The 24,642-nt window shown below is 35.4% G+C and overlaps 1 protein-coding gene across 3 annotated transcripts in view; it reads right to left on the bottom strand.

Annotated features, from left to right (window-relative positions):
* Positions 1–24,642, bottom strand: part of LOC123864797 (choline-phosphate cytidylyltransferase A-like) — a 28,965-nt gene that overhangs the window by 2,844 nt on the left and 1,479 nt on the right. For 2 of the 3 annotated variants that reach the window (XM_045905480.1, XM_045905478.1), the window contains exons 2-6: positions 11,399–11,621; positions 3,696–3,793; positions 1,616–1,778; positions 988–1,157; positions 304–530 (exon numbers count right to left, since the gene is read on the bottom strand). In XM_045905480.1, coding sequence (XP_045761436.1) covers positions 304–530; positions 988–1,157; positions 1,616–1,778; positions 3,696–3,793; positions 11,399–11,621 — 881 coding nt within the window. Of the gene's footprint in view, positions 1–303; positions 531–987; positions 1,158–1,615; positions 1,779–3,695; positions 3,794–11,398; positions 11,622–19,011; positions 19,494–24,642 lie in introns of those variants that run through there. The other variant, XM_045905479.1, reaches the window with a different exon arrangement.

Genomic DNA, 24,642 nt, shown 5'->3' with positions numbered 1-24,642 from the left:
CTAAGTAATAATAACTAGGACATAATTTATTTTAGACATAGGCGCCATCCCAAATGAATTGGGATACTTATATTAAATAATAATAATAATCATTAAGATCACAAATTGACATTGGCATCAAATGCCGCAGTGTGTAGGTCATGCTTGGCGTAGGAATGATGACCGTTGGAGCCGGAAAATTCTTAAGTAGAGACCGCGGAGTGTGGGAAGCTTTCCAGTAAGATGAACCGACAATATAAAGAGGATGGCGGGAAGTGGCTGGATAAGGAAGGCTGAGGACCTTACTCTTCAAAGAATTATTACCTGTTTAAGGGTTCAGGGTCATCCCCGTTTTCGCTAGGAGCGGGAGAACCTCTGGGCGAGGGCGGCTGGCTGAGCGCCTGCATGAGGCGACCCTTGGACTCGTTCCAGATGTTGGACAGGCGCCCGTCCGGCCCGAACAGCAGCAGGAACGCGTCGATCAGCTCACGAGATTTCTCCTCCCACTTTGTCAGAATATCCACCCTCTTCTCGCCTATGTTTGTCATCACCTGCAATGCCATGTGCATTGAGCTTTACATGATAAGTTTACAGTAAGTGTAGATGTTTGATATTTTTAATATCAATGATTTTATTATTTCTTGACAGCTCGGAATTTCTTTCCTTCAAATGTAACAAACGGTTGCTCTTGTTGTCGGCCAGATCATGTAACGTGAACACGACAATCTAGACAAATGAGTAAGACGCCACTCACTTACTAGACGTTCAGATCAGCCGAGGGAGTCTAACATGTGCAAATTTTATAAAATATCTTGAAAATGGCTACCAAATACCGATAGAAGCCGGTGGAAAAAATTCGTTTGAGGCTAGAATCTCTCCAGAACCACAATCTTTAACAATGAAGGAAAGAACAGAGAAAAAGTACTGGAGACAAGTGCCAAGAACAAAAGTGGCATTATGGACCCACAATGTAACTGAAAGAATATAACGCTGAACTAGGGTGGTTACCTTCTTGCCTTTGTCCTTGAGCTCGTCCATCTTGTTCTGCAGACGGAACTTCTTCTCATTGAGGAAGGACACGTTGAGCTCCTTGGCGGAGTAGCCGCGCGCCAGGTTGCGCCGCACGTAGATGTCGTAGTCGCGCACGATGCGCGCCACGATGTCCGACGTCGACACGCCTGGAATACAAGATGAACGTCAAAAACTAAAATTCGATGCTCTAAAAATACCATCACTGCCGTCGTTGAGTCTGTGGCAGCCGTCAGCACGTTGATGGCAATCGCCGACACGTCTGTCTGTACATCAACATAAATACATAGTTGCGCAACTGAAGCGGCTTTGGGCGGATTCCATAGTTCGAGGAACCAATAGACATCCCAATAGACTGCAGTCCCGAGGTGCTGGAATAGTGACCTAGTACAAGAAAGCTCAATGTTGAACCTTTACTAAGTGAACAGATGACTTCAAACGACTCGTTAGAAGTTACTGGTACAAGCGCACGGCGAGGGCACCCTACTAGAGACCTATATTATAGTGTGGACCTCTATCGGTTGAAGGTTCAGACCAAACGGAAGGTTCATTTTATGGCGTAGAATTATCAGACACTGCAGGCTGGTATTATTGGGCAGTTCCTCACCCTCTGTCCGCTCGGTGGCGACGAACATGTCCTTGGCCTTGATCATGGCGTAGGTGTCCTCGCAGTCCTGCGTGGTGTAGGGGATGTCGTCGTGCGCGATGAAGTCGATCTTGTGCTTCTCCAGGAACTCCTCGTCGTACTCCCACGGCGCGTCGCGTACCACCTGAACACCAATAAAGCATTTTAAATGTCATATTTTAATTTTGATATCTTACAGAAGGTAGCGTGGTTATCGCTAACTTGATCACTGAATAAAAGCTATTAAACTCATTTCACATTGGATGGTTTTACATTGCTGCTTTACTGAGCGATATGAAAATAAGATTACGTAGTAGGACATATTATAATGGATTAAAATTAATGTCAAATGAGCTTTCATTCAGTGACAATCACTGAGCTGTTAGCGAATAACCCCCCAGCTAGCTTTAATAGCTGATCCTGAATCCTTAGTCAGGGTCCCCGTTATAGACTATTACACAGGCCCCTTACTAACAACGTTCTTTCATAGAGAAAATCTAACAATCCAAAATCTAATCTATAGGTGGCTAGCGGCCGCCAAATTGACAGATAAATAACAAGCCATTAAAAAAGGCAAGTGCGATTGAAGAAAAGTAGCTCGTTTAATTATTTTAATTTCATTTTAATTATCATCACCAACTTCAACAAGATTTGAACCAATTTACCTAAATGATGTCATTTTAAAATTTTCCTAATCTAAAGGTCAACCCGGGAACGCTTGTTTATGCCACTACTGATACCACTGTCCACTACTACCCAGAGACTGATACACATTATCTTGACGATTTTTACATCAGTCGAACCACAAAAAACTAAAATCACTAATCTTTTACAAAAATATCAGGTGCAGTGCGCCCAAAATAAGTAGTCGAATCTGAACTTGCAACATTGTAATTTCCGCAAGTCATAGACTAAAGATAAACAAGATAATGTTAAAAACTAAAAACCCACTGCGATCAAGAGTAAAATTGTTTTTCTGTCGCTTGGTATATTTTAATGTTGTTGTACATTTATATTCATGAGGTCCGAATTTTTTCCTCTTTCATTTGACATCCCACTCGTTACAATAGCAAAAAAAAAATTGTGGAGACCGCTATTTTTTTTATGTGACATCCGTTACGTCAATTTTTTTCGTAAAAAATATAGCCTATGTGATCCGGACCTTTACAACGAATCAATTGACACCTAAATCATCAAAATCGGCCCAGTATTTTAGGCACTACGGTGGAACACACAGAATTGGGATACAAACATACATACATAGACTGCTAAAATCATAAACCCTTCCTTTTGGCTTTGTCGCAGTCGGGTAAAAACACAAACTGGGCTTAGATCTGTTCTTGTACGATTCGCAGTCATACACCTCGTGTTCATATTGGACTACTTGTTTTGCGAGCACTATATAAAATTCGTTGCGAACGAATTTTCTAAAATTGTTTTCAGAGTTATTTTTAAAAGTTAAGAAATCGTAATACAATAGAAAAAGGCCATTGGGTTAGTAAATCACTCGTTACTGACCCGCTGCTAAATTCAGAATGACGTCGTTGACCGCTAAAATTAGACACTCAGTTGTAAATGAGTGGTCGACGATTTATGTTACGATGTGCTAAGTGGTAAAACATATTTTATCTAGGATAATAAATAGAAAGGTGCCTAAAAAACTTAGTTTTGCATCGCTAAATCTGATAGAGTTCAAGTCTAGGGGTTCATTAATCATTCAATAAATGTTAGACTTAGTCAATTATTAAAATACAAAAGGTACTTAATTTAAAATTCCAAGTGTAACTTGTTTTTTGGTACTAAGTACTTAAGGGGCATGAGACGGGCCTGCCCGCGAAATTCAAATTTAATTTGGTTTTTCGCATTTTTGAAACTAATACAACGTAGGCTTATGGCATTTTCAATTGCGACAATGGCAGTATCATCCTCATAGGTTTATATAAAAATCTTTACTTGAAAGAGTCCAGGTTAAGAAATTAGCTGTAGTATCGACTAATTCTGATGCATTAGTCGATACTAGATAAATACAGTAGTTTTGTATATAAATAGTAGATATATTTACCTCGTCGACGTATCTGCAATGCCGGACGGCTTCGTACCTTTCATCTTCGGTCATCACCGTTCTCCCTTTGCGGCTGTGTGTTAGTCTGTCACTGCAGACTGAAAATAAAGGAAAAAGAGTTTTCAGAAATGATACTTAAATGACGCTTTTTTAAATTCCAATACAAGTTTGATATTGACTGCGATCTTACCTGATGGCAAGGTGACGATGCAGTCTAAGATGGAGATACAATTTGTATTTACGTTTGTACCACCACGTAGCACCTAAACTACTGAGCTGATTTTGATGAATATGTGTCAATCGATTCGTTATTATGATCAAGTGACATCTAGGCTATATTTAATACAAAATATTGTATCCGAAAAAAGTGGGCATTTCTAAATTCTTTTTGCTATCGAATCGAGTGTAATGTTAAACGAAAAATAACAATACCAAGCAAAAGAAAAACAATTTTACAATATTTCAGCGTTTTACTAAGAGGAATATTCGAGGTTTAGTTTGAATTTTATCTTGTTTGAAATCTGTGAAAACGGAGTTGCAATATTCGTGATGCTGTTTACAATTCCATACCTACTGATTTCTAACAATATCAATAATATTATTCTGTTTCGACGTGATGTTTGTTGACTTGTAATACCTAATTGTGAACTATTTTGGTAACGGAAATTTTTACGCTAATTATAGTGTATTTTCGTAACTCATGATAACATGTTGTTTCACACTTTGCAGTTCCGTACCTAAATGGCAAAAAAGGAATCCTTAGTGCGCGACTTCGTCCCCGTCAGTTCGTCCGTCACTGTTTGTAGGCACCTACCTATTTCTTTCAGATCTAAATACTAAGTACAGTTTTTTAGAAATAATTTATTTTTAACATAATATGCACCATCCCAATAAAACAAACGAAGACGCAGGAAAAAGCTAGTATTCTTCTAAATTGACTTAATTAATACTGACGCCGCGACTGCAGCTCACGATAATTTTGAAACTTGTAACAAAACAAGACGTAACATCAAGGAAAAATAGGGCAACTTTACGGCTATCTGTGTCAAATGGCCTAACATTTGACGCCTGCCAGTGACATTGAGGCGTCGTTGTTTAGTTAAAAGTTCCCTAACTGTCGGAACCATGTTGCAACTGTGCAACTAATGAAGTTATCAATGATAGATTAAAAAGCGTTAATTGAGAAAAGTGGATATTTAGCCCTACCTGGGATATTTCTCGCATACAGCTTGTACCTAATTTACACCCGTTTCTTATTCCCTGGGTAAATATATTCTTAACTTAAAATTACATCTGCTTTCATACTTCTATTACATCTATGTATTTACGAATAATGAAACTTGATGTTACGTGCAAAATAGGGCAACCTAGTTCTAGAGCATTGACCGCTTTACCATTATATCTTTTTGTGTTTTATTTGGGAACCTAGGAAGGAAAGACATTCTAGAAAAGATGGAAAGCTTCTTCTTCTTACCGAATAAGTACAGATTTTACTTTCCACAAAAGATCGCACGCTTTTAAATAAAACCATTTTGAGAAATGTTCTATTGTTTTCTAGAGTATCTTTTCTTCTAAATTAGAATGTTTAGTTAGGTGCCTACTTTAGAAACTACTAAATAGATCCGTAACAGGGCCGTGTTTTTTATTAAAACTATCTAAATTTTAGACATATCTAGGAATATATATAGAAGAGACAGCTGACTGACTGACTGACTCAATCAACGTACATCTCAAACCACTAAATTTAAAACTAACCCGACTAGACACTAGTCGGGTTAGTTTTAAATTTTTTGGAAGTTAAATATAGCCTAAGGAACACTCAGGAATAATATAGCTTACTACTGGTGAAAGAATTTTAAAATTGGTTCCAGAGATTACCCCCTACAAACAAACTTACAAACTTTATCTCTTTATAATATTAAGTATGGAAGTATAGATCTTCTAGGCAAGAGGTTTAATTTCCGGGAAATCGCGATACTGGATGACAAAGCATCACGGGCACGTGTTTTTATGTGATAAATAATGATAAGAGATTAGATTGCAGACATCGAGTCTGCAATCTAATCCGTACACGTTTCAAATCTGATATAATTTGATAACTAAGATATTGAGATTAGAATTTTTAAAAAAAACTAATTTAAAAGAAATCTTAAACCAGTATGATAAAAATTTATCGCTCCAACACTGCAAGCTAATGATGGACAGCGCTATCTTGATGTGATTCAGTAAACTAATTATTATTTGGTCGTGTCATTATTTTTGTATGTTACCATAAATTCACGGTTTTCGGATTTTTCCCTTTACTTGTGTACTAAGACATAGCTACCTGCTTTTCATGGTTCTAGGTCAACGGGAATTACTCGTACCTACCCTATAGGTTTTAATTCCCCCGAATTGGCATACAGACAGACAGACGGACGAATAACCAAGTGATCCTTTAAGGGTTACTTTTTTCCTTTTCAGGTAGGGAACCCTAAAAACTAAGATTAGCTTACAACCAAAAAAGTACAAATAGTTTTACCCTATCATAACTCTAAACTAAGCCTTTGAGTATGTAATGCGTACTGGAAGAAATAAGACTTGAAAACAATTTGGACGAATTGCGTATAGAGAAATCGGATTAATAATCCATTTAATGCTTAGATATAGATACTCGTACAGTAGGTAGAATGTAAACTCTAATTTAAGTAATTCTTGATAATTATAATCAACGGGATTCTGCCTTACACAGTATTTTTTTTTATACGCAAGTAGTTACGTGTCTTATTTACACAGGTGAATGAGATAATAGTTTAAATAAACGAATAACATACGATAGCATTATATTAGATATGTCTCGCTTTAATGCAAAGCGATATTGGTACCAATTCTGTTGTACATTAACTCTAAAGTCTGAACTAATTTGACAGATCTAAATATAGTGCTATCATTTTACCAAAGAGGTAAAGTTCGTAAGTTTGTTTGTAGGAAGTAATATCTCTGGAAATACTGAACCGATTTCAAAAATTCTTTCACCAGTAGAAAGCTACATTATTCCCGAGTAGCATAGGCTAAATATTTTTTAAGTTGGAGATTTCTACAAAAATTGTAATAATGCTGTATGATAATAATTAGTTTGATTTCGCTTTAGTAGGCAATTGTCATGCAAAATATTATTGTCGTAGGTGGCTTTTTAAAAGGGTAACAACAAATTGATATTTAAAAGTATACGTTATTTTATGAAAGTACGGAATCAAAATATAAATGCACACATGTACCAATGAAACAAAGTTCAAATCCCAGGGTTAACGAGCGTCTCGTTTCGGTGGGTAACAAAAACTAATAACTTGGATGTATACAAGGTTGAAAACTTGATTCTAGCTTAACCTTAACAATAAGGCATTACATGTACGTAACTCTGATGTTAATACCTTTCAAATTCAATATATATGAGTACAATAGGTTCTACGGATTGTAAAACCTCGAAACGCCAGTGCGCGTGATGGTTAACTGACGTCACCTGAAAATTGTTATCGATAGCTGTATCAAGTATGTGTGCAATAGTGCAGTGCATTATGATCGCTTTGTATAGAACCCCTCGACATGGTAAATTATGACTGGAATTTAATGGTTTTGTAGTGCAATAATAGGTAATTAGATGTCCCCTTTGTGTGACGTCTTGTTACGAAAATGTAGTTTTTTTGTTACTGTTATACAATTTAAAAGATATTGTGATTTTATGTGAGTGTGTGATATTAATTTAACACTACTTACCTAAGCAAAATACTTAAGCAAAGCACTTAGACAAAATATCAAATATTCATACACCAACATTTTATTAAAAAAAATTATTAATTACACACACAATGAGAATCTATTATATACTATTATATATACTATTATATATTGATATTATTATAGTCTTCAATATAGGTACCTACCTACCAAACCACGTCGTCCGCGTCATTAAAACATCGTACGATCGATGAGTCCAAAGATCGATAAATGAATACATATTCGCTTCAATGAATTGAAATATTAATACTGATTTTAAAATATGATCTCATTTTAAAATATGCCGATACGAAATTTAATTATTCTTGTGGGGGTAATTCTGTTGGACGTAATCTGTAAACTATACTAGATTTAGACCGGACAATCTCTAAACTAAAATTCTGTCTAATCTAAATATATGTATTATTATTTCTTTCATAGTAGGTACTTCCTGCGGAAAAGAATCTCCAAGTCCAAGTCCGTGGGAAAGCACTAGATTTAGGGTCTGCTTCACAATCGCCAGACTTTATTTAACGAATTTTGACAGGTTCCCAATACAAAAACTGTCAAAATTTGTTAGGTAACGTTTATCTGGAGGTTGTAAAACAGGCCCTTAGACCTATCAATTGAGTTTAGTTTGAACTAAATGATAGGTCTAAATGTATTGCTTACCCCTTTTCAAATAAGGTCAGCACTAGATTTAGACCTGTCCATTTTGTTTAGGGATTGTGTACAACTGAATTCGCAACATTATATTAGTTTATTTAGGTTAATTTTAGTTCGTGAGTTTCTAAGAAAGAACATTAGCAATACATACGAAAGATCTTAAAAAAGAAATTGCTCTTTGTGTCTAACGATATTTGCTCATTTCATACAGTTACTTTCACAACAGGCAGAAACACAAACAAAGAACAGAAATAGATAAGACTGTTTCGCTGGGAAATTATTTTGAAAGTAACGTTTAAAAAAATCAGTTTCACACACAAACTTACCTAACTAACAAGATTCTCACATTGCATAAATATTGTCGCAGCAATACATAAGTTATAGATATGCCTATATTTTTTCCAAGAATATAATTTTGTATGCAAAGAAAGAATAAACTATTCATTTTCTTTGCGCATAAAAATTCACTGTGCAAATCTGTCTTTTGAAAACGGGGGCTTTTCAGAAGCGCGCTCTGAAAAACTAGTTCAGAGCTTTCGTATGGCCGTATAAGTACAATAGGGGAAATTGTCCTTTCATATTTATTTACGTAACAAAAATATACGATACTCGTATACACTTCTAGTCTCACCGCTTTCATATATACTATAATAACATCGATGTATAATAATTATTTGTTAGAATCATTTGTTTGTTAAAAAATTTGTTTGTTTGTTTGTAATCGATAAACTCTGAAATCACTGAACTCATTTTAATAATTTCTTTCACCATTAGAAAGCGACCTTGTCTAAAACTTCTAGAAGTATAACCCAGGCTACATACATACATTATAAGTATATACCAAGGTATATCGACGTGTTCTGGAGTGCGTAAGTGCGCCTGCAGGTGTAGCGACACTATGTTAGTGCACAGACTTTACCGGAGTGTAGCTGGGGTGATGATGGTGGAAAGCGGATTGATGAAGAAGTACCGTTTGGTGGCGCGCTTTTGATAAGGCCTATGTCCAACAGTTGACACATACAGGCTGATGGATGGATGACAGACATATCAAACTACCCGAGCGAAGCCGGGTGGAGCAGCTAGTAAAAAATAAAGCCGGTCAATAGTGTCGGTCCATTGCACCTTCTACGACTCGTGCCAAGTTCGCTAGCCTAGATTTTGTTATTCCATAATAGACTAAGACAGATAGTCATGTCATTAGGATATTCTTAGCGGCTCAATCTCTATGCGAATTCATTGGCATCACGAAGTTATTAAAATCTGAGAGGCAACCAGTTTCTATACGGAGCCATTTCACTATTGCAAACCGAAATGCTTGTTTCACTTATTCAATACTAGCCGATGCCCGCGACTTCGCCCGCGTGGATTTAGGTTTTTCTAAATCCCGTGGGAACTCTTTGATTTTCCGGGATAAAAAGTAGCCTATGTGCTAATCCCGGATATTATCTATCTCCATTCCAAATTTCAGCCAAATCCGTCAAGTACTTTTTGCGTGAAAGAGTAACAAACATACACACACACACACACACACACACACACAAACTTTCGCCTTTATAATATTAAGTGTGAAGTGTGATAGTGAGTTCATTCCAGCATGCATTGGAATGGAATTTACGGCGTCCGCTATGTTATTTCAGTAATTTAGGTATAGAATATAGATCGCTAATATATTTGAATATTTGTAGGCTGAAAACTAAATTCTAGCACCTCTAACTTTTCGACCAGTGGCTTTGTGGATAATATTCTGTTGTACTGTGCACTGTCTCTAAACTAAATCAACAGGCGCGGACGTCTAAAACTATTCCTATGCGTTATGATTACTTTTATGACTAAACTTATGAGATAAATGACTACCAAGAAACAGTTATGTACATCATTATCATACTGAATCGTTCATGAAATTCAAAGTTTGTTATCAAATAATGTTCAAGGTATGTTGGTAATGTTACGAAGATAATATCAGGCATAACAGGTGACAATTAATTTATTGGCCGAGGTGATAATTTGCGTAATGTTCATAATAATCATAATGATAAAATTCAAGTAAGATAAAAAGAAATGATAAGTAGTAATCAGTTTGTACACTATTAAGTAAAAGTATAAATAAATAAAGATAGTATTTTATTTACCTTAGAAATTGGATAGCATTAACTAGTTTTGTTGAGGAACTTAGGGAACTTTTTAATTTGATTCTTATTTTTCGATTCGATCGGACATAATGACTCATTAAATTAAGATAAAATTATTGTCATGAGACGAGGGAAAAGTCAGGAAATCAAGGTATAAACAGCGATCAAAAGCAAACAATCGTATTTTATTTGATACTTCGGTAATATAATTCCAAACGCACAATTTGGAATACGTTAAGGGCGATATATTCATTCATGTGTATCCGTCATCCGATATACAATTGAATTAAGTATTATGACCACAAAAAAAGTCAAATAGGTTGGTAGATATACAATGTAAAGGGCAATCCTGCGGTTTATAAATTTCTTCCCATTTATCCTAGCAGATATTTACTAATACCAAAATTTCGAAAGGGATTTCTCTCTTGAGATGTGCAAGATATATTATGTAATGGGTTTTACATGCTATACATTTGAAAGTGCCAATATTAAAGCTAGCGGACAAAACGAAACGACTTTCGTTTTCCCTTTGAAAGTTTGAGGGAAATTAGAATGCCCTTCCGACGAAGGGCATTCCAATTTCCCTAGCAATGCGTATTAGAAACGAGAAAATGACTTTGTACGAGTCCGTGGAATTTCGACTATGTAGGGGTGCAGTCTATCCGAAATATAATAAAGGTACCTAGATAGGTAGTTATATAAAAATATTGAATTACTAGATAATGCCCGCGACTTCGTCCACGTGGATATAATATGTTTAAAAAATCCCGCGGAAACTGTGGATTTTTCCGGGATAAAATGTAGCCTATATGTTAATCCAAGTTATAATCTATCTCCGTTCCTTTCAGCTAAATTCGTCCAGTAGTCTTTGCGTGAAAAAGTAACAAGCATACACACACACAAACTTTCGCCTTTATAAAATTACTAGATGATGCCCGCGACTTCGTCCGCGTGGATTTACGTTTTTCAAAATCCCGCGGGAACTCTTTGATTTTTCCGGAATAAAAAGTAGCCTATGTCCGTCCCCGGGATATAAGCTGACCCTGTACCAAACGTCAGAATCGGTTAAACTGTTGGGCCGTGAAAAGGTAGCAGACAGACAGACACACTTTCGCATTTATTAGTATGGATTAGGATTACAAAGATCCAACTCACCTCCTACAATTAGATAGACATTAGGGAATACAGTCTTTGCTTGTTGCAGCTGCCTGGCGTGGCCCTGGTGGAACATGTCGTAGATGCCGTCGGAGTACACCCGCACCCTGCGGCTGGCGGTGCCGGCGAGCGCCGCCGCGCGGGGGATGCGTCCGTATGCGCATCGATCCCTCTCTGCTATCGCGATTGGGTCGTCGCTGTAAGGCGCTGGGGACTGCAGCGACTGAAAATAAACAATAAACAAATTAAATTAATATCACTTCCAAGACCCAGGTTAAGAAGAATCCTTAATCTAAGTTTCGAGATTGATGGATTTAGCTTTTATTTAAAACCGTATGGGAACTCTTGGATTTTCCGGAATAAAAATTAGCCTAGTAAATGGATGAAGATGATAATTATATAATTTAATTTAAAGATTAGAATTAACTACCTAATTTGAAGGAGAGATTGCTGTTGTAGCGATAAGACCGTGTATGCCCATTGTATACCTATTCAATTACTATTATATAATCTTACATCACTTGTTTCATTTTTTAACTATTTTATGTTTTAGCGATAAGGCCGCCTATGTCTATTGTATACCTGTTCAATTACTGTAATCTCACAGAACTGTTATTTCACTTTTGAACCATTTCATTTAACAGGAAAAACACTAATTTCCTGTATTACAGAAGAACCAACATTCTCAGAAAAGTCTTGACGTCATAACATTAAGTTAATTGCACAGATTCACAAGTCTATGATATTGCGGTTAGCTTTGCCTAAAACCACTGAACTCTGTTAGTTAATACACACTAGACCTGCGATTGCCGACCTATTTTTGAAGCAATCAAAATAGCGAAAATCAATTTCGCTATTTTGCAGCTGATAGCTGCAGGAGCGTCATGTTAGCATACTCGGAACTAAATGTTACTGATGAGATATCTGTTAAAGGTTCGGTCCGACACAAGGTGCCTGTATGTGAAATCATTCTTTTTAAGGAGTGCAGGCAAATAATAAAATATCCTTAAACAGAAATACATCACTTCATCAAAATATGTTTTGTCCTATCACGCCAACAATGCAGATTGTCAGGAAACTATTTGTTTCGCCCACATATCGTTTTGCATACTGCAAACAAAGATCTCTAATCTCTATTATTTAGCTGCTTGACTCATTCATAGGTTAATGATGTCATATAGTTACTCATCAGTCATCATCAGTATCTTTACGAGTATAGATACCTACTTCGTTTAGGACATTTAAAGGTTTATCAGTCCCTAATGTAAATGAGTCAATTAACCCTAATACAATTGGTATGACGTAAACCGTACCTAATTAGGTACAAGGGAGTGGTTCTGTTTGTGAACAATTAAATTAATTCAGTAAGGGAATAGGTAAGTAATATAAGCAATTAATAACCTATGGTTAATGATGATTACAAACCAGGAATATTAATATGGAAAGTACGTATTTAAGTGAATAGGCGTCAAATTAATAGTATAATAATTAATAGTTAATCACATTTATTAATAATAGTTCTTGTTAATTCAATAATTGTTGCCGATCATAAAAACGATACAATTGAAAAAATTGCAAAAAAGTAGCTAAGTAATAAACCAAACGACGCGACCACGTAGCAGTCCAAAAAAAAAATCACCATTTATCAATCGAAGTAATAAATTAATATATTGATTATTTATTCTTGTAAATTTTACTTTTTTTAAGCGAACTCGTTTCGTAAGTAAGGAACGTAAGATGTTTCCACCTTTTAAAGCACTGACCTTTACTATTACATATAAATACGCTGGACTTGCGATTGACGACCTGTTTTTAAAGCAACCTCATCTTTGCCATTTTGGCGCTGATAGCAGCAGTGAACGTCATGTGAGCGTACTCGAAACTAAATGTTAGTAATGAGATATCTATCAACATAGTGTCAAAACCCGGTACACTCGGTGGCACACTTTGAATCGGCACAAAAAATAACTGTCATTTTGTATGGCTTAACTCTTCCAGCGTACTTGTATTATGCCCATTTCAGTGGTTTGAAGTCACAAGGTCAGACAGAAAAAGTCGATTTGTTAATGCCACCAGTTGAAAAACCAGAAATAGACGTGATATAAATAAGTAACTAAAACCAAACTGAAAGCGAAAGTTTATTTTCGTTGAGTTCGGTGAGTTGAAGTTGATTTGTTGATCATACTTATTTCGCTTCGGTAAGAGAAAATAACGACGAGGAAATCTGTGCGAGGAAAATTATTGGTCTGGTGTTTTTGGAATGGATTGCACACACAGAAAAATATTTCTGTGATTGCGGTTTGCAATTAAAATGCAATAAAAGTGCGTGGATAGAAGGGTCCTTAGTTACATGTCCATCTCTTTCTCTCTCTGTGAAAGAAGAGACTTTTTACCCAACATTCGGTATTTCATTTCAAAGTTTTACTACTCTGACCACAAATAGACAAATATATATTTTAAATGCGAAAGTGTGTTTGTTTGTTGGTTTGTAAATGAATCACGCCGCAACGGAGCGGAGCACCCGGACCGAACGTGGTTTTATGCATGGATTGGATATACTTAGCTCGTAATAGGCCTAAAAAGCAACATAATATTAGGCTATATTTTATCAGGGAAAATCAAAGAGTTCCCACGGAATTTTCAAAACATAAATCCACTCGGATCAAGTCGCGAGCGTGAGGTAGTCATTTATATAACTAGTAGGTAACTACCTACGTATTTTACGTAGGCCTTCTTTAGAGGTTTTTATGAAACGTCAAAAAACTGCACAAAATCACGGACATTTAGTACTAAGCTTATCATCAAATTATTATCAAAGCAGTGTAGTTAAGTAGGCAAGTGATATAGGCGGCTGGTGTTAGTCATTGAACACAAGTGTGTGTCAAGGTTCGGCGGTGCTGGTGGAGGTGATTAGCGTGCGATAAAGCAGTGGCGTGATGTGACGTGGTCATCGCCGCCCTATCACTATCAGGGCCCGTTCACTAGCCTCGTGTACTGGGCTTCGTTGGACCAGGGACCTATCACCCAGTCTTTTCGAGATATATTTCTTAAGAGTCCAGAATCAAATATATAACGTGAGAAGGATAAAACAAAAACAATTAAGTATATTATATTTTGAGAAATTGCAATTATACACATAGTTAAAAAACTACTGAAAAGTTAATTACCGCTTCCGATTAAACCTAAAAATCAAGATAATTTGAGCAATTTTCGGATTTTTTTCGATCGAGGAAATTGTATCTAAATTGTGTTTCTATTTCAAGACCCAAAAGGACAGAAATATTAAAGTTATTGTACCTATTTATAATTTTCAAATAAAAAGCTTCCAAAAGTCGCAAAATTTCGCTATGTGCCGTTTAAATTAATCATTAGAGAAAAATTATATAGTTATAGTATGAAATATGGAAAAATTAAACGAATATGCGTACCGCACCTGCTTAGCACATTACATTGACTTGTTGGCTTGGTTGACTTGGTCCAAATTTGATATATTTACTTCTTTGAAAGAATAAATATATCTATACAAATTACAATTTAATTAGAATACAAACATTTAACAAGTAAGGAATGGTAACCCTATACATTCTTGACGTTATCAGTTACAAACAATTAACTTGAATGACTGGCATACCTACTCACTCTATTAATAAATTTAATATCTATCTACATTAGCGATATGCTAGAATTGTGACTAAACTATTGCAAATGAGTAACTAGTATTGGTTTAAATTAATGGAGAATGTCATTACAAATTAGAACTATAAATGGAGAATGCCGCTTCGGAGTCCTAGTTTTCTGCCAAGTATAACTTGAATAATTTCTAGGCAAGAGTGAACAGGCATCTTCTAGGCAAGAGCGCCCCAACCTAGACATCATTGCTCTGTTTCTCAGTCGTCAAACGCAAGTCTATCTCACAATTTAAAAAAAGAATGTCATTACAAATGAAGACTACGGTCAAGGACCTGACTAAAATCTGAAGCTTCAAAATCCAACCGTTTGTTTTGAATTTATATTCAACTAGAAGATGCCCGCGACTTCGTCCGCGTGGATTTAGTTTTTAAAGATCCCGTGAGAACTGTTTGATTTTCCGGGATAAAAAGTTACCTATATCCGTCCCCGGGATATAAGCTAACCCTTTACCAAACGTCAGAATCGGTTAAACTCTTGGGCCGTGAAAAGGTAGCAGACAGACAGACAGACAGACACACTTTCGCATTTATAATATTAGTATGGAAGTATGGATAGGTATTTATGTACGAGAGTCATATTAAACTAAGACATGGCTAACATTTTTACAAAAAATATAAATAAATAAAATAAATAATAAATAAATAAATACTAATACGATTCGGATGCGAAACGATTCAACCTAGACATGTGCGAGACGGTTGTATTGACTTATATATGCCCATTATTGACTTCCTCAAGGTAGGTATGGATAGGCATAAACTATACCTACCTACTACTCACTATGCCGCCTGCCGGTAAAGACAAAATATCCTATCAAACTAAAGAATTCATAAATCTTGGACTCCTATGTTTAATTCTCCAATGAGCCTATTCAGGAATAAAAAATCTTTTGACAATAGTTGTATTATTTATTTCATTAGCGGATTTTCAGTTCTTTCACCATATTTTATGTAGGATTATTTCACTGTCTCGATTCTAGAATAAACCTAGTGCTAAACGTTGTGAATAATTTATTTGTCCATTACCAGAATGTAAGAAGACTTTCACCTGTAGAGTAACTTAAGGTCTCCGAGTCAAGAAATAAAGCTTAGGCTACATGCAGAAGGTCCACGTTTCGCTCACGGCTCATGTGTTTCGTATTACTGTCCCGTTGCTTGTAGGTGGACAAGGTTGATGCAATTTATTAAGGCACTGCGGTGACTTTCTATATCATATTTTAGAGGCTGCACATTATGTATCAACAGTCAACTATGCATCAACATACACACACGTAGAGTGAGTAGGCTCACTGCTGCCCAATATAGACTAAGAGTGTGATTTAAAAAAATTAAGCAAAGCTATAAAATATGTATTTGATATTCATTTATTTATTTACTAATAAAGAAAATTTTCAAATTAGAGAAGACTAATCCTCACACACGCAAATGCGCAATTTATAAATATTATCAGATGGTGCAATACAAGAACGTAAACAGATTACGAACTGGGAAATAAAAAATTTGATAAGGGAACCTTATCGTTTAGCTACCAGAAACTATATTTCCTCGTAAACACAGAGGGTTTACTCAAATAAATTTAACATTTGCCGTATACAAAGACCGATAAATACATTCCTCAAAGGCTCTATTCTAAATAGAAAAATGACAAAAAAGAGCCAATGGTAATTAGTCATCTTAAAAAGGAAATATAATAATTTATGCTATGTAAAGTACCATTTGATGCCAAAGAAGGGAATTACCTCAACTACATAATTTTGTAATGACGTCCAAAGGAAAAGAGTGACCGATTACTTAGTAGTATTTGGCAAACAATGTGGTCAAAAGTTTATCATTTGAAATATTTTAAGATATCAGTTTAACGGGTCAAGAACCGAATGGAGAATCCGGTTTGATTAAGTCACGATAAGCTCTTGACAATGTCATTTTCATTTTGTAAATCTACTGTGAATCTTATTGTTCTGGATCGGTAATTACAGCTCTAACTTTAAAATTCATTGAATTTAATTTCATAGTTATTATAATAATAATATATTCCTAAGCACAACTCAACAATGTTGTAATAAATTATTCAGTTGATGTCCGGTAGAATTTCATGAGGATAAATGTCTTTATCCACTCTTCAAAGGTCACTTATGTCATCACCGAGTTAATTAGACGTTCTATTGCTCTATTAAGAATATAATATTAAGTAAGATCTCTTATCTTAGTAGTTACTTATTATTGTTAAAAACCACATTCGTAAGACTGAATTAAAACCAGATTCAAGAGACATCAAATTTTTATAGCATCGCCAACCACGAGCGAAATAATGTTGATAGGGATGTATTTAGGCAACGTGTTTTCAATTACGAAGCTAAGATATTATTAAATTAAACCACGGATATTCGTTTAGACAGAGGTAAAAACATATTTGTTAGTTTTAAAAAGTGATTGTAAATTCAAGACCCTTGAATGCATGAAACCACAAAATAATCAAAACAAAACAGATTGTTGAAAAATTGTTATTGATATAACTGAATCCATTATGCTAACGAATGAAATATTATCACAATTCTCTGAGGCAATGCATTATGCAGAGGTGTTATTTATTATTATTGTCGCTTTCGTGATCGTGATTCAGCTGGTATTTTAAACTGACGTATGTTGTTACATTTAATACAGATTTCAGTCCCACAATATGCAATTTTGCAAGCAATTATTCCATTATGGCGAGACACTAGACAGTGACGTAAAAGGAAAATTATTAAGTTGGTATGATAAAATACAATATTATTTACAAGCTAAGAATTCAGCAGATAATATTATGGTAAGAAGATGTAAAATATAGGCTTTTTCAAATCATATATTGCCTAGAATATTGGGGTATCAATTGGGGTTAATCCGTTAAATCTCAACTTTTGATCGTTGAGATCACTTGTTATTAATAAATATCATACGATTATAATATATTCATATGTATATATATTATTATAATATATCCATATGTATATAGGTATATATGTATTAGTATATGTCAGATCGGCGGAAATTAACATTGCCGTTGCCAATGATCTAAGCGACAAAAAATGATACAAGCCATAATATGCCACTTGGAAAAAAAAAATTATTAAAAAGTAATTTTGAAGAAAAAACAATTAAGTTATATCAATCAATTCTCAGGTTCGAAAAGAAGATAATAACTTACTATCAACTGTTTAAGTTTACTTGTTAGTCAGAAATCACGCTGCAAAGATACTGTTAATTGCGCTGAAAAAACCAGTACGTTATGTTAGTCATGAATTATTATTTTTCCGTAAGTATAACAATCTTATTTGTCTGCACAACTCTCCATAACTTTCAAGGATATTCATACAACACAACAATATCATCTCCAAGTGAACCCCGAGAAATTAATACATCGGGATACTTTTTGCATTACTACTGCAAAGGAACCAAATTCTTATGTTTACTGTAGGCTTAGCTACTTACACATTTTTTATCACAGCAGGTATGTATGTGGTATTCAGTAATTTAAATCTTCCGCGCATCATAAATTCAGTATTATTTTCAACAAATGGGTATCGATTTACTTGGAAAACCGATCAAACAAAACTTTCTATGCCGGTGCACTCAATCCTATGTCATACGCTTTCACTTGTTTGGATCAGGGAAAATGTAAGGAAGTACAATTCTGTTTTAATTTTTTGCCTCGCATACAATTTACACTGAAATAATTCTATTCGGTTATCGGTCAGAATCTTGTACCGCCCAGTTAAGAAAATCTAGAAATGGTTTGATTTTGCAAATGTTACACAATAATCAAAGCAACCTTTTACCTTTAACTTCTGATCTGTGGATCCAAATGGAATCACAAAGTCAAGTTAATACAATAATCATAAATATTGTTATTTACTCCATTTATTGTGAATGTTTTGCACTACTTACATATCCGCAGGGTTCTGGCACTGATTTGACGTAACCATTCTTCCGGTAACCATTTAAACTAGTCTCCAGCTTCCCATTGTACGTCCCGTTATGGTGTCCATTCGTCAGCGTCGTCGTCATGGTTATAGCTGACATCACCAATGGATTTTTCAAAACTTTCTTTATTTAAATGGAGCACAATATCAGTACTGTTAACACTTGGATTCACTAAACGATGGACTCATCGTTTGCTAAGGTTGCGAGTTCAATAATTTAACGTCTATGAAACAATTTATAATTCAACGATTTATCTTAAAAGAATTATTGTAATTGCAAAAGCCGGAAATTCTAATTACAAAATACCGCTGTGATCATAATAATGTTATATTGATATCGGAATGGAGCACACGCGTGCGTGTTTCTCGATTCTTGGTAAACGACTGGCCAATGTTAGGTTAGCAGTGGCTAATAGCAGATTTGAGGCAAGTAGTGAGCGAGGAATGTACAGCGATGAGGGCGTCGGCGGGTGTGAGGAAAAGGGCGAGAGGAGCTCCGAGTGGCGCGACGTCGACGTGGAGGCTCGTCTGACACGCGACGCTCCACGATCGCAGCACACTCATCGGGGACTCCGTCCGAAATGCAATATTTCATTTCTAAATTTATTATCTACGACGTATCAGCTTTAGTTTAACTGCAATTTCGAACGTGCCCTATCACCGAATCTACGACATTCTAAAGCAGCTTATCTATGCCGTAGAGTGTTGGGTCTGAAATTCAGATTTTGCACGATATTCATTTTTTATGACTAATTGCACTTATTCAAACATATTTTCTGCAACAAGCTGGCGTATACGTGACTAACAGCTGAATTTCACAACCTTGGTTATCATGTTTATTTTAAAATACATATGAAATATTACATTCATTCATGTTTCAGATAAGTATCAGCATTCTTTCCTTGGCTGTTTAGATAGGATTGGAATCCAAATAAACAGTTTGCATACTTAAATTGAATTTAAGTACAAGAATTTATTCATCAAGAGTTCAATGCAAAATTGCAAGACATCCGCATAAAATACGAAAGGAATTTCTTGGAAGAAAGGAATCGGCATTTAGCGGTCCGCAAACCGGTCAGAGTCAAGGTTGTCAATTTTAGTAACCACATGAAGAAGCCGGCTTTTATAAAATTATTGAGCTCGATATTTTAGATGTCAATTACAGTTATAATTTACGATCTTTCTGACGCAACTACAATATGTCTAAGCCAATATTTATTAGCCTTGCAAATATTTATGGTGGTTAATGGTGATAATATGGTCAGTAGTTTCAGTTAATTCATAGTTGAGATACTCCATTTGAGTGAATGATAGATCTTGTACCGCGATGTCTGATAGTGATGATGTAATATGGTGCGCTGTTACAACAATAAATAACAATAGGATGGTAGAGCTGGCTCAATGCCAAGAGCCCTTAGTTTGAGGAGGCTCTTGTCCTGATATGGAGTTATTAGGTATGTTATATGTATTAATTATTTATTGATTATACAGATTTAACGAACGCATTAAAATTGTTGCCCGCATGAAAAAAAAAAAAATATGCACTTACAGATTTTATATTTTATATTTTCAAAACATCAATGTTTTAAGTAATTAACATTTATTTACGTACCTTTACCTTATTAAATACCTTACTTATTATTAAATTTGAGAAAAGGGCCGTAGGACTGCCGTGTGCACCCAGCTTAAAAATTATATCAACACGTTACTTTAGCATGCGCTGTTTGCATTTGAATATTTTAATCAGAATCACGCCACTATTTGCATATCTTTACAATGCAGTATGTCGAGCGATTGATGACTTTTAGTTTAACCATTTGATAAGAAGACATTTTACATTGCTACTTCACTGAGTGATATTAAAGAGACCTTTTATGTAGAAGTAGTTACTCAGTATGCGTAGTAGTTCACATGTCCTAGTTTAAAAAAAACCGGCCAAGCGCGAGTTGGACTCGCGCGCTGAGGTTTCCGTACTACAGAAGAAGTAAAACGGTATTGAATCACTTTTGTTAACGAACCGCAAAATTAACTTTATTTGTAGAGATTTATTGTTTCGCGGGCAGACCCGTCACATCCACCTTGGATGTGACGGGTCTGCCCGCGAAATTCAAATTTTATTTGGTTTTTACAATTTGTAAACTAATATGACAAAGTAGGCTTATGGAATTCTATTTGCGACAATAACAATATCATCCCCAGCTATTAATATAAAAATCTTTACTTGAAAAGGTCTAGTTTAAAAAATTTGCTCTAGTATCGACTGTAACTCACAAATTAGTCGGTACTAGAGCTAATTTCTTAAACTGGACCTTATCAAGTAAAGATATTTATATAAACACGTGAAAATGATACTGCCATTGTCGCAACTAGAATGCCGTAAGCCTACTTTGTCGTATTAGTTTACAAATTGCGAAAAACCAAATAAAATTTGAATATCGCGGGCAGGTCCGTCGCTTGCCCCTTAACATCAGAAAAGCTATGATAGTTAGAGCGTTGGTTTTATTTTTTCTGTATAAACTTCTATTGACCATAATTTATCAGATTTTTCCATAACTTCTTACTTTGAAAATTGAAAATACTAATTACTTAATTAGTTAATTATTAATTAATAATTACTTAATTGTGCACGAACACATCATAATTATTTTTTGTAATGTAACCACAAAATCACATTTTTCGGATTTTCTCCTTTATTTGTGCTATAAGATCTACCTACCTGCCAAAGTGATTCTAGGTCAACGGGAAGTACTCTATAGGTTTTCTTGGCAGACACGACAGACAGACGGACAGCCAACAAAGTGAACCTTTATGGGTTCCTATTTTCCTTTTGAACCATAAAAACGGGATACCAAATTTAATTTATTGTAATATATTAATTTTCTTCCTCTCATGATGATTGTGCAGTGATGAGTGCTCGCAATTCCCGGGCTGTCCCATATCGTAATACTCATGATCTCATCGCGCTCTGCCTCAGCAGTCAGCTCTGACACAATACCTCACGTGATCTATCATACCTATTTTAACCGACTTAAATATGGAGGTAAAATTGTCGATGCAACTCACATGTTTCTTCACGCATATTTTTTATTGGGTATATCAATATGTATATAAATAAATAATTAATCTATTTTGTTAGGGATCCGTACCTCAAAAGGAAAAACGAAACCCTTATAGAATTACTTTATTATCTATCTGTCTGTCTGTCTGTCCGTCCGTCCGTCCGTCGTGTCTGTCAAGAAACCTATAGGGTACATCCCATTGACCTAGAATCATGAAAGGCAGGTAGTTTGATAGATTACGCCTTCTTCCATGGGTGGTCACTGGTCAGTGGTCACATACATCGAATATCTATCTATTGTTACTAGTGATTAACTCGTAATCAGTAGATAGTTAACTATTCAAGTAATCAATAGATATTAATTAACTATTCACTGTGAATGAGTGATTTAACTCGTAATCATTAAGAAGTAAACTTTTCACTGATTACGAGTTAATCACTCGTAATCAGTGAATATTTTACTATCACACTGATTACAAGTTAATCACTCGTAATCAGTGTAATAATAAACTAACAAATTTTAAAGAAGTAAGGAAGAAGTCATGGTAAAGATTAATCTTTACACGGCACTTTGCACACGTAGTCGTAGTTAAATCGTTATCGGATTTAATGAGCACGAGGCCACAGTAATTAAAACCTTCGTCGTGCATTGTACCTCAGTGTGTGTGCTTGCATATGCTAATTTCCTAAGTCGTTACCGTAGTTTTATTACCCATGAAAATATTTTTTTACTGAGAGGAAAGAAATCTAAAGCTAGTGTTTACAACTAGATTGCGACTAAGTCTGTCCGTTTGTCACACCTTATTTCACTAAGTAACTACTAATAATATCAACTTGGAATTCGGAATATTTTTAAAGATTGCTTTCCGCACTTTACTGCAAAATGAAAGAATTCAAAATGTTCTAGCAAAATGAACACAAAATGCACAGCATTGATCGCACATACAATGCACTTTTTAGGGTTCTTAAAAAATAATTGGAATATTAATTGGAAAATTGGATAGTTGGAAAGTTAAAAGGCGTTTTTTTCTTTCGTGGCAAGCTCAAAAGGAAAAAAGGAACCCTTATCGGATCATGTCTGTCGTGTCTGTCGTGTCTGTCAAGAAAATCTATAGGATACTTTCCGTTGACCTAGCTAGAATCATGTTTAGCAGGTAGGTAGGTCTTATAGCACATTTAAAGGACAAAATCCGAAAACCGTGAATTTGTGGCTACATCACAAAAAAATTACACAATTGTATTGTACACATTGTATTGTAATCAATTATTTGAAATGTGTTTACGAAAAAACTAATTTTCTAAATCACGTAGGTATAGATGGCGCCGTCTGTCATTAACTTGCAGTGTGTTACATAAAAGTGTTAGGTAATACTTTTACGATGGTACGGAACCCTTCGTGTGCGAGTCCGACTCGTCCTTGATCGGTTACTTTTGAAGCCATCGACTTCCTCTAATACGCTTGACAATAAGCAATAAAAATGTGTTTAAGACTTTCCGGCCGACGCTCGTGTAATGACGACCACAAACGCACGGCGCACCACGAGACAAGTAGGCAATCCGTGGCATGGTCAGTACCCAGTGATCACGCCACATACCTACTAAATACTTGGCAATACGCCCCAGTTGCGCGTTTGGCTGGCGTTTTCACTATCGACCACATAAACAGATCGATTTAATACTTTATTTACAGTTTATAAATAAGTATTGGTATCAATCTAGTTTAAAGGATAAGGACTAGAAAGTTGAGATGTTGTATGTAGGTTTCTATTATATTAATGTATAGTCCGACTTATCTTAGCGATCACTGTCTCCGTCCCACATGGATCCGAGACATAGGTCCTAACTATGAGCTTCATAAGAAAGCTCAGTCACTCAGCAGGCGATGAGAGCTATGCTTGGAGTTTTTCTACATGATCAAATCAGAAATGAGAAGATCTGTAGGAAAACCAAAGTAATATACCAAAGGAGAACATAATATGGGTTGTGAAGCTGAAGTTGCAAACCTCAGTTCAAAAAACCGATATACTTTGGGGTCCCAAGGTGTCCTTGCACCGGATGTTTGTTACTTCTTTACCCCACAATGACTAAACAAAGGCTGTGGAATGTAGATACCTTATACCCTAATATTTTTTCCTGGTTAAACAAAGAGTGCCCAAGAGATTTTTGAAGAACCTAACTTCCCGAAGTCTTGGGCATCAGCTACTAAATTATAAATACTCATGTGAAATGAGGAGCATGCACTGCAAAAAATCTGTACCTACTGGTTGATATACTACTGCCTACTACCTATTCATCAATGATGTTAAAGATATATATTGTGGACAGTATTGTATAAGTAGAACTTGTAAGTTAGACAAAAGTATTGTAAATAGGTAATTACATATGTATAGCGTAAAATGTAAAATTAAAATTGTAAGTGCATGCATCTGTGTAAGCACTGAAATGTATGTATAAAATCTTAATGTAAGTGAACATATTGTTTTTTTGAGAGTAAATGTCTTTAAACTGAAACCAATGTTGATTAAGATAGCCAAGCAT

The sequence above is a fragment of the Maniola jurtina genome, chromosome 4 (assembly GCF_905333055.1).
Source record: "Maniola jurtina chromosome 4, ilManJurt1.1, whole genome shotgun sequence".
NCBI lineage: Eukaryota > Metazoa > Arthropoda > Insecta > Lepidoptera > Nymphalidae > Maniola > Maniola jurtina.
Note: the sequence above shows the minus strand (reverse complement) of the source record. Positions and strands in the feature narration are given on the sequence as shown.